The 16283-nt window shown below is 39.0% G+C and overlaps 1 protein-coding gene across 5 annotated transcripts in view; it reads right to left on the bottom strand.

Moving 5' to 3' along the window:
• Window positions 1-16283, bottom strand: part of PCCA (propionyl-CoA carboxylase subunit alpha) — a 417383-nt gene that overhangs the window by 193557 nt on the left and 207543 nt on the right. For all 5 annotated transcript variants that reach the window (XM_047863104.1, XM_047863113.1, XM_047863129.1 and 2 more), the window contains exon 17: window positions 4575-4685. In XM_047863104.1, coding sequence (XP_047719060.1) covers window positions 4575-4685 — 111 coding nt within the window. The remainder of the gene's footprint in view (window positions 1-4574; window positions 4686-16283) is intronic.

Below are 16283 nucleotides of genomic sequence, written 5' to 3'. Positions count from 1 at the left end.
TTTTAGACCAATAGTCCTACCTTTAGAAATTTCCCAAGCTTCCTGAAACTTAAATAGGAGCTAAGATTACTAAAGGGTTCCATGGTGGTAATGAGCGACTTCTCAGTTTTTCACACTGTCAGATTAGGATTCAACTTTCTTAGGTTGCTAAGTCAGTTAAGAATCATTTTTTGGCTCTTCATTTTCCAGAATACTATCTCTTCTCTTTTTCCTTATGGGCTTGTGTCTTTAAAAAAAAAAAAGAAAGAAAACACCTCAATTCAGGACACCTGGCTGGCTCAGTCAGTGGAGCATGCAACTCTTGATCTCAGGGTCATGAGCTCAAGCCCCACATTGGGTGTGGAGCCTACTTAAAAATAAATAAATAGTAAAAATAAAAGTAATAAAAACTTCAATTCATTGGTTGGGAAAAATGGGTATAATTTAGCTGTCATCTTTACCTCATATTGGTTAAAGCACTTTCTTCAGTAATTTCCTCAAAATACATATAATGACATATTTCTGAACCTTTATTTTAAAATCTCTTTTCATGGCGCCTGGGTGGCTCAGTCAGTTAAGCGTCCAACTCTTGGTGTTAGCTCAGGTCATGATCGCATGGTTTCATGGGTTCAAGCCCTGAGCTACCAGTGCAGAGCCTGCTTGGTGTTCTCTGTCTCCCTCTCCCTGCTCCCCTCTCCCTCTCCCTCTCCCTGCTCCCCTCTCCCTCTCCCTCTCCCTCTCCCTGCTCCCCTCTCCCTCTCCCTCTCCCTGCTCCCCTCTCCCTCTCCCTCTCCCTCTCCCTCTCCCTGCTCCCCTCTCCCTCTCCCTCTCCCTCTCTCTCTCTCTCTCTCAAAATAAATAAACAAAAAATTTTTAAATAAATAAAATCTCTTTTCATAATTGAGAAATGAAAGATATGTTACTTGGGTATAGTACCTCCTTCGTTAAGTACTTTCTAATGAATCAGATATTTTAAGATTTTCTAATTTCCAGTTTATGGAATCTGAAGATGATCTCATTCTACATTCTCTGCATATAACTTGGTGCTTTTTTTTTCTTTCTAGAAGCTTTAAAGACTTTTTGTTCTTGATATTCCTAGAAGGGTTACTTTTTTCATTAATTTTGTCTGAAACTCAGTGAATCTTTGCAACAACACATCAAGGCTTTCTCAAGAACAGTGAAACAAAAATCTCCCTTATTATTTCTTTTAAAATTAACCTTCCTTTACTTGTCCATCTTTTCTTCATGAAACTGTTATATACATACAAAATCTCTTGGATCATCCCTCCACATCTCTTATTTCACAAATTATTTCATCCTTTCTACCTTTTTACCTGTAGTAAAAGTGTAGGGAATAAGGGAATAGGACCCTTATTCCTTAGGGTCACTAGTTTAGTTCTTAAAAGTGACCATCCCACCTTTCGCTTTGCTGAAACACTTCTAAAAATCAGAGTTTTTATACTTTATTAAAGTCTCTCTCCTCTGATTTCATGTCCTTAAATGTTCTTACCATTTTTCAGCAAACTCTGTCATTTGACTCACAGGAGTTCTAACACAGCACCGCCTGTCCTCAGCGATTCTTCTAGGTCTTCCTCCCTACATGGTAAACCTTTTCCTTTGTAAAGTCAGGTCAAAGGACCAGACGCTGGTATGCTGGTAAATGATAACAATCAACTCGGGTGTGAAGGAAGAAGAAATGCACCAGTGCAGGTTTTGACAGTTTCCTCACTGTAAATACTCTCTCCAAGGCTGATTTCAAACTACCGGCATCACATCAGAGAGGATGGATTGGGCACAGATGAGCAGTGCCCCAGAATAGTTCTTGGGGAAGTGCTGCAATGGTCTAAATGCTACCTCATCCTGGAAGCCATCCCTGATTCCCTGAATCGGAAGTGGTTTTTCTCTGTGCTCAAGACACTTTGCTTATATCTTCATTTAGCCCTTCTTTTGTCCTGTAGCGGTTAGTTCTTTACATATTTATTACCTTGTGATGTAAGCTCCTTAAGTGCAGGGAAAATATATTATTTGCTTTCCATTTTCTTCTAGAGCCTGCACCAATTATTTGTTGGATGATTTTAATGACTGAATTCTCAAAGGCAATGCTACAGCCCAAATTTCATTTTACCACTATCACCAGCTAGACCCCAAGACACGACCCTTACTCCCCACTTGCCTGTGCTCACCAACCTTTGTCCCCATTTTTCCTTACACTCTTCTTTCCAGCGTATCTCTTAACTCAGACAAAAGAGCCTATAGGGATAATATTCAGTGATGGAAACCAAAACAACTGCCCAGAGTACCAGCCAGCCAGACCAACCAGACCAGTTTAAAACTAACCATGCCACCACCCCCTGCCCCCAACCTGCACCTGCACAGATGGGCAGTGGAATGACTGACAGTTACCTTTACCTCATTATACTAAAATCTCCACCAAAGGAGGAACAAGCCTCATTTACATAACAAACAATGTATACATAGGTATATTTCCTTATGGCACATATGAGACCTTATGCCTGCCTTTACATACAATGACAAAGCTCCCTATCTAAATATTCATCCTAACCCTAAATAAAAGGAACCCATTCACCCTTGCCCAGAGAGTCACAGCTTTGGAAGTTATTCCCCACGATCTCCTCATTTGCTGCAAATTAAGTTCCCTTTATTTTATTATCCTGTTGCACAGATCTGTGCAACAGAAACCATGGTGTGGTGTCTGCCTGTGACTCACCAAGGAGCAACTCATACTGATTTGGTTACACCGCTTTTAAAGGAATAGAAATACTTGACTAAATTAAATGGAAAAGAAAAAGGTGTAATTAGTGGTATTTTACTTGTGTTGAATCCAATTTTTGTTAAAAATCTGCAGCTTTCCAGAAGAGAAAAATAATTCTGATCTCTTCTTTTGACAGGGCTAAAGGTTAAACTGTAGCAAGGCAAAAGAAAAAAAAGTCCAAAATGTTCATTACAGGCCAACTGAAATTATAGTTCCTAAAATAACTTCTTCCTCATTTTCCCTTTACTCCAGAGTCAAAATAACATCTTCCCCAGTTTTCATTTATTTTTCAAATAAATGCACAGCAGCTTTTCAACCTGAGACTCTAATAAGCAGATATGAAGAATACATTCCTGTGCATCCTATTTTTTGGTTTTAGTCACAGTAATTCATTCCAAAGGTCAACCTCAGAACCTTTAGTAACACTGTTCCAGTCCACAAATATATTTGGGATAATAAACATATATAATAGAAAATTTTAATGCAGTCATAAAAACACGTCCTCGCCTGTGAACAGTGCCTAGGATAGCTGGACAGATGGGAAGCAGACGGGTAATCCCAAAGGGACAAAATGACCCAGGCTCAAACATATGGAGAAGATCCTGGATTAACTTCAGTGGCCACTTCCTGCTGTCTCTTTCAGGCACATATATCAAACAATCAGAGATGATACAGTTTAAAATATCAGATACCTGCTGTAGGGAAAAATAGGAAGGAGGAAATAGAGTAATCTGAAAAACAAGCGATAGTAGCCATTCAGAGAAGGACTGATGTGAGAATAATGTGAGGGAAGACAATGAGAGGTCCACATTAAGAAGGGCAAAGCTAGGTGTGTACTTTTAAAGTGCTTACAGGCATTCTACAACAACAACATACAGCATACTCTGAAAACTTGTATGATCTGTGATTTTGAAGCCTAGCACAATTGAATGAGTACTGAAACAGGAGGTGGAAACTAAAAGTTCAGCTTCTGGCTTTATTATACTACTGGTCATTTAACCTCATCAAGCTCTCTGGGCTTTCATTTCCTCACATGGAAAAATAAAGGATGAGATGAAATAATTGCTAATGGTCCTTTCTAACAACTTCTAACAATTTTTAAAACTGTGTTCCTATCTTGTATAAGCATGGATAGAATTACATTGTCCATGCTGATAATTCCCTATCAAAACAGAAATGTAATATAGTAAGTTTATCACGGAAAAAGGCAATGTTAAGTTTTAAGTAAATTTCTGAGTTCCCTTAAGAATGTGTAACATTTTCTGATACTAAATGTATAGCACATAGTAATCAACTTCAATCAGAAATTTTAAATGCCATTTTCTTCCCCATAATGGGATCCAACACCATCTATGTACACATATAGACATTTACACAAATGTATGTATGCAAGCATGTTTGCTCTAAAAGTTCCCTCAAGTTTTCACCTGTTGTCTGCTTCTGCCTACTGTTTCATGACACATCACCATCACAGATGCATTAGCCAAGCAGACATAAAGGCATATGGAAATCCTGAAAACATAATTCTGATCTTTTCCCTTGATGGGGCTTGAGGTTCAACTATATATAGCAAGGCAGCAGAGAAAAGAGGCCAAAATGTTCATTACAGTTGAATTTCTCACTCAACAAAATTATGGATTACTGCACATTCATGAGTCATTCATGAATACTCAAAATCATGAATGTCAATAGTCTAGGATACTCTGTTAATAAATCAAGTACAGTATAGACCAGAGGCCTTAATTTCAAAACAGAAAAATTATACATTATAATAAAGTATAAAATAACTTTAATACAGTAAAATACTTCAATGCACACAAACCTTTAAAGCCATCAGGATACACATCAGAAAGAAATTTAGTGTTGATGTCTCCTTCTATAAAACGTGAGTTGATTATCACCTCTCGGAGCAATGCAATATTATGTGTAACACCTAAAAATAAAAAGATATCAGATGGAATTAGAGAACAAAGAGTCAGTTAAAAATCTAAGTCTTACTATCTAGAGAAATTTATCATCTGTGTCTTATGATCTAGCAAGAACCAGGCAAGATTATCCATCTCCTTAACTTCAAGTAACAACAAAAAAGGTCTGAATCTGTGGTAGCAATAAAATACTAAATGTAAGCCTGAAAACTTGTGACTGCCAAGTCAATTTAATGGGGAAACAAATGTCTTTTCAGTAAATGGTACTAACATGTCCATTTGGGAAAAAGGACATTGAACTTCAGCCCTATAACTCACACCATACACAAAAATTAACCTAAATTGGATCACAAACCTAACAGTAAACCCTAAAACTTCAAGACTTATGGGAAATGTAGGAGAAAAATCTGTTATCTTGAGGTAGGCAATAGATTCTTTGGTAGTACACAAAAACCATGAGCCATAAAAAAAGAAACTGTACTTCATCAAAATTTAAAAGTCTGCTTCAAAGGATACAGTTAAGTAAACAAAATGGTAAGCCACAGACAGAGAAAACGTGCACAACACACATATCAGACAAAGAACTTGTATCTAGAATATATAAAGAATGCTTACAGCAGAGTAAGATGACAATGTAAAAAATGGCAAAGGATCTGAACACATTTCACAAAAGAAAATATGCAAATGAAAAGTTGTTCAGAGCGCCTGGCTGGCTCAGTCGGTTGAACGTCTGACTTCAGCTGGTCGTGATGATCTCAGGGTTCGCGAGTTCGAACCCCACATCGGGCTCACTGCTGTCAGCGTAGAACCCGCTTTGGATCCTCTGCCCCCTCTCTGTGCCCCTCCCCAACCTGTGCACTCTCAAAAATAAATAAAACTTTAAAAAAGTTGTTCAACATTGCTATCATCAAAGGAACACAATGAGATGCCCCCCAAAACCAATTTAAGTGGCTAAAGGTTAGAAGACAGAAATATCACATATCAGTGTGGATGTGAAACAGTAGAATTGTCACAGCCTGTGGTGAGGCTATAAATGGCACAAATACTTTGGACCTGCATGGCAGTTTCTTAAAGAGTTATACATACATATGATTCAGACAAGTCACTCCTAGGTAACCTATCCAAACACTTATACACATAGGTTATTAATTGATTTACAATGGTCAAAACTGAAAACAATCTAAATGTCCATCAACAGGTGAATGAATTAGCAAAGTGTGGTTTGTCCATACAATGAAATTCTATTTAGCAATAAAAAGACAGGGGTTACTAAAAACACAAGAATGAATCTCAAAATAATTATGCTGAATTTAAAAAGACTACTGTAGGAGTCCATTAATATAAAATTTCAGAAAAGGCTAAAAAACCTACAGTGACAGAAAGCAGATCACCCAGTTGCACTGGGACAGGGGTAGAGACACCGAGGATTCCAAAGGCAATGAGGAAACTTTTGGAGGTGATAGAAATGTTCAGCATCTTGATTGTGGTGATGGTTTCACAGGTGAATACATATGTCCAAACTCATCAAACTGAATAAATACGAGAAGTTCATTTCATGTCAAGTATACTTCAATGAGTAGTAAGAAAGGAGGAGGGGGAAAAAAAAGAAAAAGAAGAAAAAAAAGAAAAGAACAGCTTGTGATCCAGCAGGAAACACTGAGTCTGGAACACAAGGACCACTACAAAGTTATGTTACAATAGCTAACTGCCACAACAGGGACTCGAAAGGTATCAGGAGAGTTCTGTGAGATAGAAGGGCTTTATGAACGGAGTATTTGATCTTGGTCACGCAGATTACAAAGATGTAAAGAGGAATAAAAGGGAGGATGAGAGGCATGTCAAATCCAGGGAGAGCAGGAATTCGATCAGGCTTCCACAAGAGGAGCAGGGGACTGGAGTATGATAGAGCTGAAGTAATGAGAGGTTTGCTAATTCCTTCCAGTTTCTTCACCCACTTCCATACTCGTCTATACCATTTCAGACAGCACAGTCCTCATCATACCATTCTGCTGCAAAACAAACCTAGAAAGCCTGATTCTGATCTTGTTATTCAAGTCTTGTAGAGTGCCCATTTTTATAAAAATAATTCCAAAGTAGGGTACCTGGGTGCCTCAGTTGGTTGGGCGCTTGACTTCAGCTTGGGTCATGATCTCACAGTACGTGGGTTCGAGTCCCGCATCAGGCTCTGTGCTGACAGCTCAAAGCCTAGAGCCTGCTTCAGATTCTGTGTCTCCTTCTCTCTCTGCCCCTCCCCAACTTGCACTCTGTCCATCTCTCTCTCTCTCAAAACTAAACATTACCAAAAAAATAATTTTAAAAAATAATAATTCCAAAGTAAGCAAAGAATCAGAACCTCAGGCTCAAGTACCAGATCTACCTCTTACCTTGGGTAAGCTACTTCACCTCTCAAATGTTTAGTTTCCTCATTTGTTAAGTGGTGATCACAGCAGGACCTATTTTGCATTACTGTCATGAGGTACAAATGAGGTAATGCTTAAGGCAATTCCAGGCACTCAGAAACATGCATCAGTGTTGTGCTCATTATTATCCTTTCACATGAGAACCGATACACACCAGAAGACAATGTGTAGTTAATCAACATCAGACATGGGAGCCCGAGCAGCTCAGTCCGTTAGGCATCTGACTCTTGATTTCAGCTCAGGTCACAATGTCACAGTTCGGGAGCTCGAGCCCCACACTGGGCTTGTGCTGCAGGTGTGGAGCCTGCTTGGGATTCTCTCTCTCCCGTCTCTTGCTGCCCCTCCCTCTCCCCGTCCCCAAAATAAACAAACTTTAAAAAAAAAACACATCAGAGGGCAGATGCACTGGATCTCAAGCTTCAGCACTGACCTCCCTCCCCAACTTCCAGTTTCATATCCTATAGGAATCCAGTTCCTCAAAAGTTTACACCTCTCTATCCAGAGAACATAGCCATCCTATTAGGCGGAGTTTAGCAAACTCAGCACACAAATCAGACCACCCCCTATTTTTGTGTATCGAGTTTTTTTGGAATACAGCAGTGTTTACATTCAGTGTGTGTGCTCCAAGAGTCAATCAGTTGTAATAGAGACCATATGACCCACAAAAGTCTAAGCTATTTACACTCTAGCCCTTCCCTGAGAAAGGTTGTGGACATTCGCTATAAGGTTTTTAACAATGTTGATATTCTGAGCAAATTAGTCTACACCTATCAACATTTATTCTAAACCTACTGGTCATGTGGCAGCTAGATATCACACACAGGAAAAAATATGAGAGCAAACACTGTAACACTATGGTACCTGCTTTGGGGGAACTTTCAGTAACCAGTCACAGAATAAGAAAATTACAAAGAAAAGAGACTTAAAACTAAGAAATTGTGATCTAGAGAGAATGAATCATATATCTAAAGTTTAGTAAAATAGAAATTATAATAGTAATATATGTTTAAAAATATGACAGCCTGCGGGTTTCACTGAAAATGTGATTTCCATTTTTTACACAATAACAAGAGTCTTAGCAGAACAAAAGACTCCACAGACACAGACTCTATTTTCCTGTCTGTCCTACAGCTGGACCTGACAAACTGATTTCCAGACAAGGGGTTGGAAGTTAGAGTGATGCGCCCAATTCCAGCCTCGCTTACTTGAAAAGAATAATTACTTGGGCTTCCTTTCCTCCTTCTTCCTATGGGCTTCCTGATATGGCAGGAACTCAGCTCTGGAAATGAAGGTGAAACAGAGCAACATGTTGGCAGGGGGGCAGGGAGGATCTCCTGGAATGACCACAGAACCAAAGGACACAAACTTGCCCCATCAGCACAGACCAGCCAGCCAGTTAAATGAGAAGTAAATAATATTCTATCTTATTTATACTACTGTATTTAAGAATCTTTGTTAAGGCAGGTTACCCTGTACTCTCATGTATACATATGGGGAGAAGGGCATACTTTCCAATATGATTTCCTATTTCTGAGCCAACCAACTAGGCATTTCTCTATGCATCTCTTTATACTAGACGATGTTAGCAAACATGTGCAAAAATCTGAGCATTATCTGTTCCTCACTCAGAAAATACCAAGTGCCTAAAAACTTTATAAAAGCCAATTTTCAATCTATTCAAATTGCTTCAAAACATTTAGAGAAAATTCCCAATTAAAATATTAATGGTATTCCTTTAGCTACATAAATTTCCAAGGAAGAAGTTATCACATACAGACAATGACCTAATAAGTATCTTTCATAGCACATGCCCCAAACAAATTATCTCAACCTTGCTCTGTGGGTAATGCAGTTATCCCAACCTTGCTCTGTGGGTAATGACTTAGCCAATATTCAACCACTCATGTGTTGAAGGGCTGTTGTAATTATGTGTATTTCTACGAGGAAAGTATTGGAAGGTGTAAGAAACTTCATCTGATGACACAAGTATACCTCACAAATCATTGCAAAAATGTGACATCTTCGTCTACTACAGGTGATATTCGGGTAGATGAAAATGAAGAGCAACTGAAAGCAACATGCTACGAGTGCTTAGAAAGCCAAACGCAGTAGGCAAGAATTTAAAATAAAAGACTCCTTGAAAGAGGTCAGGCTGTGAAAGGGAACGGAATCCCTTTGTTGCATGTTTTACAAACAGACAAAACTAAAGCGCTTATGAAGAAGGAAAGGGAATGGCTTGCCAGAAGAGATTTCTATGCATAGGCAACAACAGATGTGGCATTCCAGGAAGAGAGAAGTATCTGTGACTTACGCAAATCGTCCTAGCTGGGAAAAGAAATAGAGAAAGACACAGAAGAACACAAAGATGGGTAATATAAGGGAGGAACAAAGAATTCTCATGTTGTTTTGGACACCACCAGGTATTTGTGTGGAGAGAACTGGAAGATGGGCACCGTGGCCAAAGAGCATGAGCAAAGGAGAGAGCTGTGTGCCTAAGAAGTCCAAGGGGGGGGGGGGGGGGTCCAGGTCTGACAGTCATGCAAACGTTTTACCTTTCTTTGAGAGCAACCAGAACAGTTGAAGCAGGGCAGGAACGACTACGTTTGAGCTCCAAGAACCATGCAGGCTGTTAGTGGACTGGGGTCTGGGGAAGGGTGAGGGTGTAAGTGGGAAAAACCATTAGCTGACAATTGCAGGAGACATGTTGAAAAATTGCAAGGCATCAGACCACAGCAAGAGTGTGGCCACTACAGACGGAGAAAAGCAGATGGACTGGAGAGACATTTAGCAGGCAGAGAGGGCATGATGATTTAGTGGACATCAATGGGGGAGACAGGGGGACCTGGCTGGCTCAGTAAGTTAAGTGTTCAGTTCTAAGTTCAGGTCCCATGGTAAAGATTACTTAAAAGTAAAATCTTTAGGGGCACCTGGGTGGCTCAGTCGGTTAAGTGTCCAGCTCTGGATTTGGGCTCGTCATGATCTCACGGTTCATGGGTTTGAGCCCCACATTGGGCTCTGTGCTAATGGCGTGAAGCTTGCTTGGGATTCTCTCTCTCTCTCTCTCTCTCTCTCTCTCTCTCTCTCTCTCTCTCTCTCTCTCTCTCTCTCTTTCTCTGTCCCTCCCCTGCTTGAGCTCTCTAAATAAATAAACACTTTAATGAAAAAATTAAAATAAAAACTTAAAAAAAAAAGAATAGGGGAGAGGAGTCAATCACAACATGCACCCTTCTTGCTCTGTCATGCTACATGACTGAAGACCCCACTTACAGACAAGAAACAGGCTAAGAGGGAAACATGTGATTTACTTTGGGCAAGTTCAACTGGAGAGGCCTGGGAGAGTAGACTGATGGTATCCCTGTGGTTAGAGTTCAGAAGAACAGGTCCGTTAGAACGGAGCCACCCACAACACAGAACGCATGGGGGCAGATGCCCACATGAAGAAATCCAGAAACAGAAATGCAAGACAAAGCCAGCAGTATGTAGCTTGTCCCTATACAATAACTCAAGTTTGGAAGAAGAAAACATCCTAAAGGAAGGACTTGAAAGGATGAAAATACGAAGATCAGGGTGCAGCTGGAATTTCATTTCCAAAAAAAAAAAAAGTGTTCTTAGGTGTAATTTAGTATTTCAAAATGTTTCCATTTGTAAGCTTCTGGATAAATTGTAAATAATGTAGAATCTAGGAGCACCTGGATAGCTCAGTTGATTGAGTGTCTGACTCTCAATTTCAGCTAAGGTCATGATCTCTTGGTTCACACGATCAAGCCCCGTGTCAGGCTCTGCACTGACAGTGGAAAGCCTGCTCATGCTCTCAGTCTCTCTCAAAATAAATATACATTTAAAAAAAAGTAATAAAGAAAGGCAATCTAACTTTCAGAATTTCTGTCCGTCCCTCCTCCCTCCAGTTAAATAAAAATAATAGTGTTTACTTACAAACTTCATATTTTGTATTTAACTTTACTGGCTCTCCTGTTACAACCTAGTGATAGTATAAATTTTCTTGTTCCTCTGTGAGGCTGAAGTCAAAACAGCATCAGACTGTCTTCAGGAAACTCGAACATAAAATTTCAGAAATAATGATCATCTGAACAAAAATAAGATTGTTTTCTGATAGTGATCAATTTGTGATTGAAGACATCAAAAAATTACAATGTATGCAGTTTCAGGGCGCCTGGGTGGCTGTTTGTTGAACACTTGACTCTCAATCTCAGTTCAGGTCATGATCTCAAGATTCACAGGTTCGAGCTCCAGGTCAGGCTCTGCGCTGGCAGCACAGATCCTGCTTCGGATTCTGTCTCTGCCCCTATCTGCCTCAAAATAAACAAACTTAAAACTTTTTTTAGTAAAATGTATGCAGTTTCGGGCACCTGAGTGTCTCAGTCAGTTACGTTTGCCTCTTGATTTTGGCATAGGTCATGATCTCACAGTTTGTGGGATCGAGTTCTACATTGGTCCCCGCACGCTGACAGTAGGGCCTGCCTGAGATTATCTCTCCCTGGGCCCCTCTACCCTACTCATGTGTGCTCTCTAAAAATAAAATAAATCTTTAAAAAAAATAAAAATAAAAATAAAGGGGTGCCTAGGTGGCTCAGTTGGTTAAACATCCAACTTCGTTTGGCTCAGGACATGGTCTTGTAGTTCATGAGTTCAAGCCCCACATCGAGCTCTGTTCTCTCAACTCACAGCCTGCTTCTGACCCCTCTGTCTTTCTCTCTCTCTCTCTGCCCCTCCCTCACTTGCACTCTCTTCCTCAAAAATAAACATTTAAAAAGTAAATAAATAAATAAAATGTATGCAATTTTACAGGATAAATGATATGTTGTATTTTTATTACAAATTCAAAGTTGTAAAAAGTGATTTTAGAGAAGTCAAAGGAATTATAAGCAAACATTGATTTATTTTGTGGATATCAAAGAGCAGAGCCACTCAAGCACACAAATGAAGCACGGACTTTCCAAACTATTTCTACTTGAATAGTAAATAGAGCATGAAAACAGACTTTTATCTTGCTAAATGATGTTTCAGGAATAAAATTACTACACAAAAGCATTTTCTCCTTAAATGTTCTCTGAATGAAAGATTACATATTACTATGCAAAATCAGATCATTATGTTTTTCTTTCTGAAGGACTAGAAGATGAAACAATGGCTAATGGCAGACAACCAAAATCTAGGTGCCTCAACTGACTCCAAAGACTACTGTACATTCACTGATTCTAAAGCCAAATGGGGGAATAATCAAAGAACTATTTTCTTCCCTAAAAGCACAAAAGAACAGATAAATGGGACAAATCACTGGACTGTTCAAGAGATATCCTACACATCTGAAAGTTACCATTTTGTACATAGTTACTTTTTTTCCATGTCCCAGGAAAGACAATGCTGTTTAAAGCAATCTTGTTCAAACAAGAAGTCGGTAGCAGAGGTACTCTGAGACATAGTTTATAACTTCAACGATATTATTAATCACATACTCATAAAAATTATGGCTCTCGGTTTTAGACAGGGAATTGAAAATGACCTCTACCAAAGTTCACAAGGTCCCATCTGTATGGGAAATCACCACCAGGCCACAGAAGAGACGACCCCTAGGAGCGGCTTTCTCCTGACTACCTGCTGTTTCCAAAACACTGGCCAGACGTTAGCTGCACACACTGCCAGGATCAAACAGAGGCCAAAAGTCACCGCTTATTTCATGGGGACTCAGAAATTAACTTTAACCAAATTACATCTTTGCTCTCAAGATTTTTTTTAACAAAAGCTCACAATCCGCTTAGGAAAAAAATTATTTGAACAACTAAGCAGTTATCCAACAAGACAGTAAATTGTCCTTCACAAAACAATTTCTTTAAGCCCTCTACCCTTTAGAATTTATCAGATAAATAATATATCATCACAAATGCATCTGTTTTTATTCCTTAAATAAAACTCCTCAGGTTTGGGAGGAGGGGACACATGCTCCTCTTCACCTAATTTTTTAAACTTTTTATTTTGGAACAATTTCAGAATTATAAAAAAAACTCATAAAATAATAGGAAGAATTATTGCATATCCTTTACCCCACATATTTATCTATTCACTTATCATTTATTTATCATATTTTTTTATCTTTACACACACACACAATTCTTCTTAAACATCTGGGGGTAAGCCAAAGACAGGATGTCTTTACCTCTCCACACTTTGGTGTATTTCCTAAAACCAAGGTAAGTCTCTCATGTAATCACAGTACAATGACCAGATCTGGAAATTAACATTGATAACAGTATCATCATCTAATCTACAAACCTTGTTCAAATTTCATCAACTGTCTCATTTATGACCTTTACGACAAAAGAAAAACATTTTTTTTTTCTGGTCCAAGAACTTATCCTGCATTAGTTGCCACGTATCCTTGGTTTCCTTTGATCTAGATAAGTTGATCCACTTTTGTGTTTCTTGACCTTGACACTTTTGAAGAGTACAAGCCATTTATTTTGTACACTATCTTTCAATTTGGTTTGTCTGCTGTTTCCTCACGATTATATCCATGTTATACATTTTGGAGAAGGACATCACAGAAATGATGTGCTATTTTCAGTGCATTATACCTCAAGAGGCATGAGATGTTGATATGTCCCATTACCAGTGATGCTAACTGTGATCATTTGGGTAAATTGCTAGGTTTGTCTATTTTAAAGGTGTTATAGTTCCCATTGTAATTAATTAGCATTATCTGGGGATATACTATGAAACTATGCAAATACCTGTTTCTCATCATATTTTCACCCACTTATCTTAGCATCTGTCATTGATGATTCTGACCCTAGACAATTTGGTGTTTACCCCATGGGGATTCTTCTATATTTATAAGTTAAAAATCTGCTGTAGAGAAGAGCTGTGCCTCTTGCCTCTTTTATCTTTCTTATCTATTTATATCAGTATGGACCCACAGGCTCTTGTCTTATTCCATGGGCTTTAATCCATCGCTAACATTATTTATTTTGTTGCTGAAGTTTTCCCAGATTGGCCAGTGGGAAACCCCATAGAGCTGGCTCCTGTGTCTTTTTGACATATCATCTTTGAGCACTTGATTACTTTCTTATACAAGATGTTTCAGGCTCATCTTACACTCTTCCAGAAATCAGCCGTTTTATCGTGGAGTAGTGGTTCCATTTATGAGACAATGGTATTTAAAAAATAAGATCTGAGTTCCTGGTATGCTCATTGCTATGGGTGCCAATGTTTCCATGACCTCTCAGCAGGCCAGTGGTTCTCAGTTGAGGGTGATTTGCCCCCCTCCCTCATGACATATGGCAGTGTCTGGAAATACTGGGTTGTCACAACTGAGGAAATGCTACTGTCTTTTAGTGGGTAGAGGCCAAGAGTGGTGATAAACATCCTACAATGCAAAGGATACCCTCCTGCACACACAATAAAAAAATGTTTACCCAAAAATGTCAGTATTGCTAAAGAAACCCTGAGCTACAGAATTTGTGTATATACACACACATGTGCAGTAACACATTTATACAGTTATTTTTCAATATATGTTAAAAACCATGAGTTTCCATTGATACCTCCAATTTCAACTCAATACATAGGACTCATTTAGAATGGAAATCCTCATCCATTTCCCCATCTGTAACCTCTTTCTCTGACAAGAAGAAATGTCACTCATCTTATCCACAATCCATGTATTTATTTCCTTAATCCCAGAATATACATAAACTGGTTTCAGAACTGCTAACCCATAAACTAGGAAAAACAAACCTACTAACTACAGTTCGATGTTTGCTTCTACTGTTTTTAAGCCTGAGGATATGCAGTTAAAATATGCTTAAAAGTTATTTAAAGCTAGTTTTTTTTTTATCTCTCTCTCTCCATCAGTACATTATTCATAAAATTCTGTCCACTGTTGGTATTCCATTTAGAGATTTTCCCCCAGAATGTCAATAATTTTATTTGGAAATGTTAATGTCAGAATTCTAAAAGTATAATTGGAGAAGCCTCTCTCCTTTATCTCAGGTACTTCATTTCCCATCCCCCAATCATTTCTACCAGATGAAGATCTGGGAGGTACACCCTATAGGTCCACCATCTTATTAGCTCTGCTCTTGTGTATGTGTGTGTGTTTCCACAAATAAGCAGATACATGTATATATTCTTATTCCCCCTAATCATCCACCAATATCTAGTCTATTTTTCCTGTAATAAGAGAAATGCTACTTTTTAGCTTGGTATATGACCACCTTGGTATCAACCACATTGTCCATTTTCCTAGCAGATAGGTATGACCATGTGATTAAATGCCAATAGGATGGGAGCAGAAATAAAGGGTGCTTTCTAGGTTATGCCCTGAAAAAAAAATGGGTGTGAACTCCCCTTGCCCCTGCCACCTTCCTGCTGAGGCTGGATGATGGGCATAAAAGCAGCCACTCTGGAGCCCCCAAATGAAAACCATCTGCTGTGAATCCAAGTCTCCCTACCAGCCCTTGACAATAGTTCCTTTTGGGACTATGACATGGTAAATATATTAAATTTTATCTTTCACAGGTCACTGTATTTTTCATTCTCTTTCTTATAACTGCTTAGACTACAGCCTAACTATGAAGGTCCTTGGGTGGGAAGAGGACTGAGCATTCCAGCAAATGAAAACAACAGTGAAGCAGGAAGGAAGGGAAAAAAAAAAAAAGAGCATGAGACAAAGTTGTGTAAATGACCAAAGAGTCACATGAGGGCAATGGAGAAATAATAAAGGGTTTTAAGCAGGGTTGGGATTATACTTTAAATTTTATGCTGTTCAAACCAAAGAATGGATTGGTGCAGACAAAGGTATTTACAGAGAACCTGTTCAGAAAGCTCTTACCTGAGCCATGACACACATAGCTGGAGTATGGGATAGCACAGCCAAAGAAAGGAAATAGAGGTTATTTAGATGAAGTTACAGATCAAGCCCCCTCAAAATGCCTCAGAAACCACTTTTCTGAGCCCAAGGGTTCACCTTCCTACCAGGTACTTCAAGGATTTTGCAACCATCACCAGAAGGCCTAGGTTCTCTGGCCATCCCTCATCCTTGGAACATCAGCTGACCTAACCACTCTCACTTCCCCAAAACACCTCTTCCAACTCTTTTCTAGGCCACTCCACAATGTTTTCTGAGACTGCCGCTTCATGATTACCACTCAGGTCTACTGAGGGTTCAGT

The sequence above is a fragment of the Prionailurus viverrinus genome, chromosome A1 (genome assembly GCF_022837055.1).
Source record: "Prionailurus viverrinus isolate Anna chromosome A1, UM_Priviv_1.0, whole genome shotgun sequence".
Taxonomy (NCBI): domain Eukaryota; kingdom Metazoa; phylum Chordata; class Mammalia; order Carnivora; family Felidae; genus Prionailurus; species Prionailurus viverrinus.
Note: the sequence above shows the minus strand (reverse complement) of the source record. Positions and strands in the feature narration are given on the sequence as shown.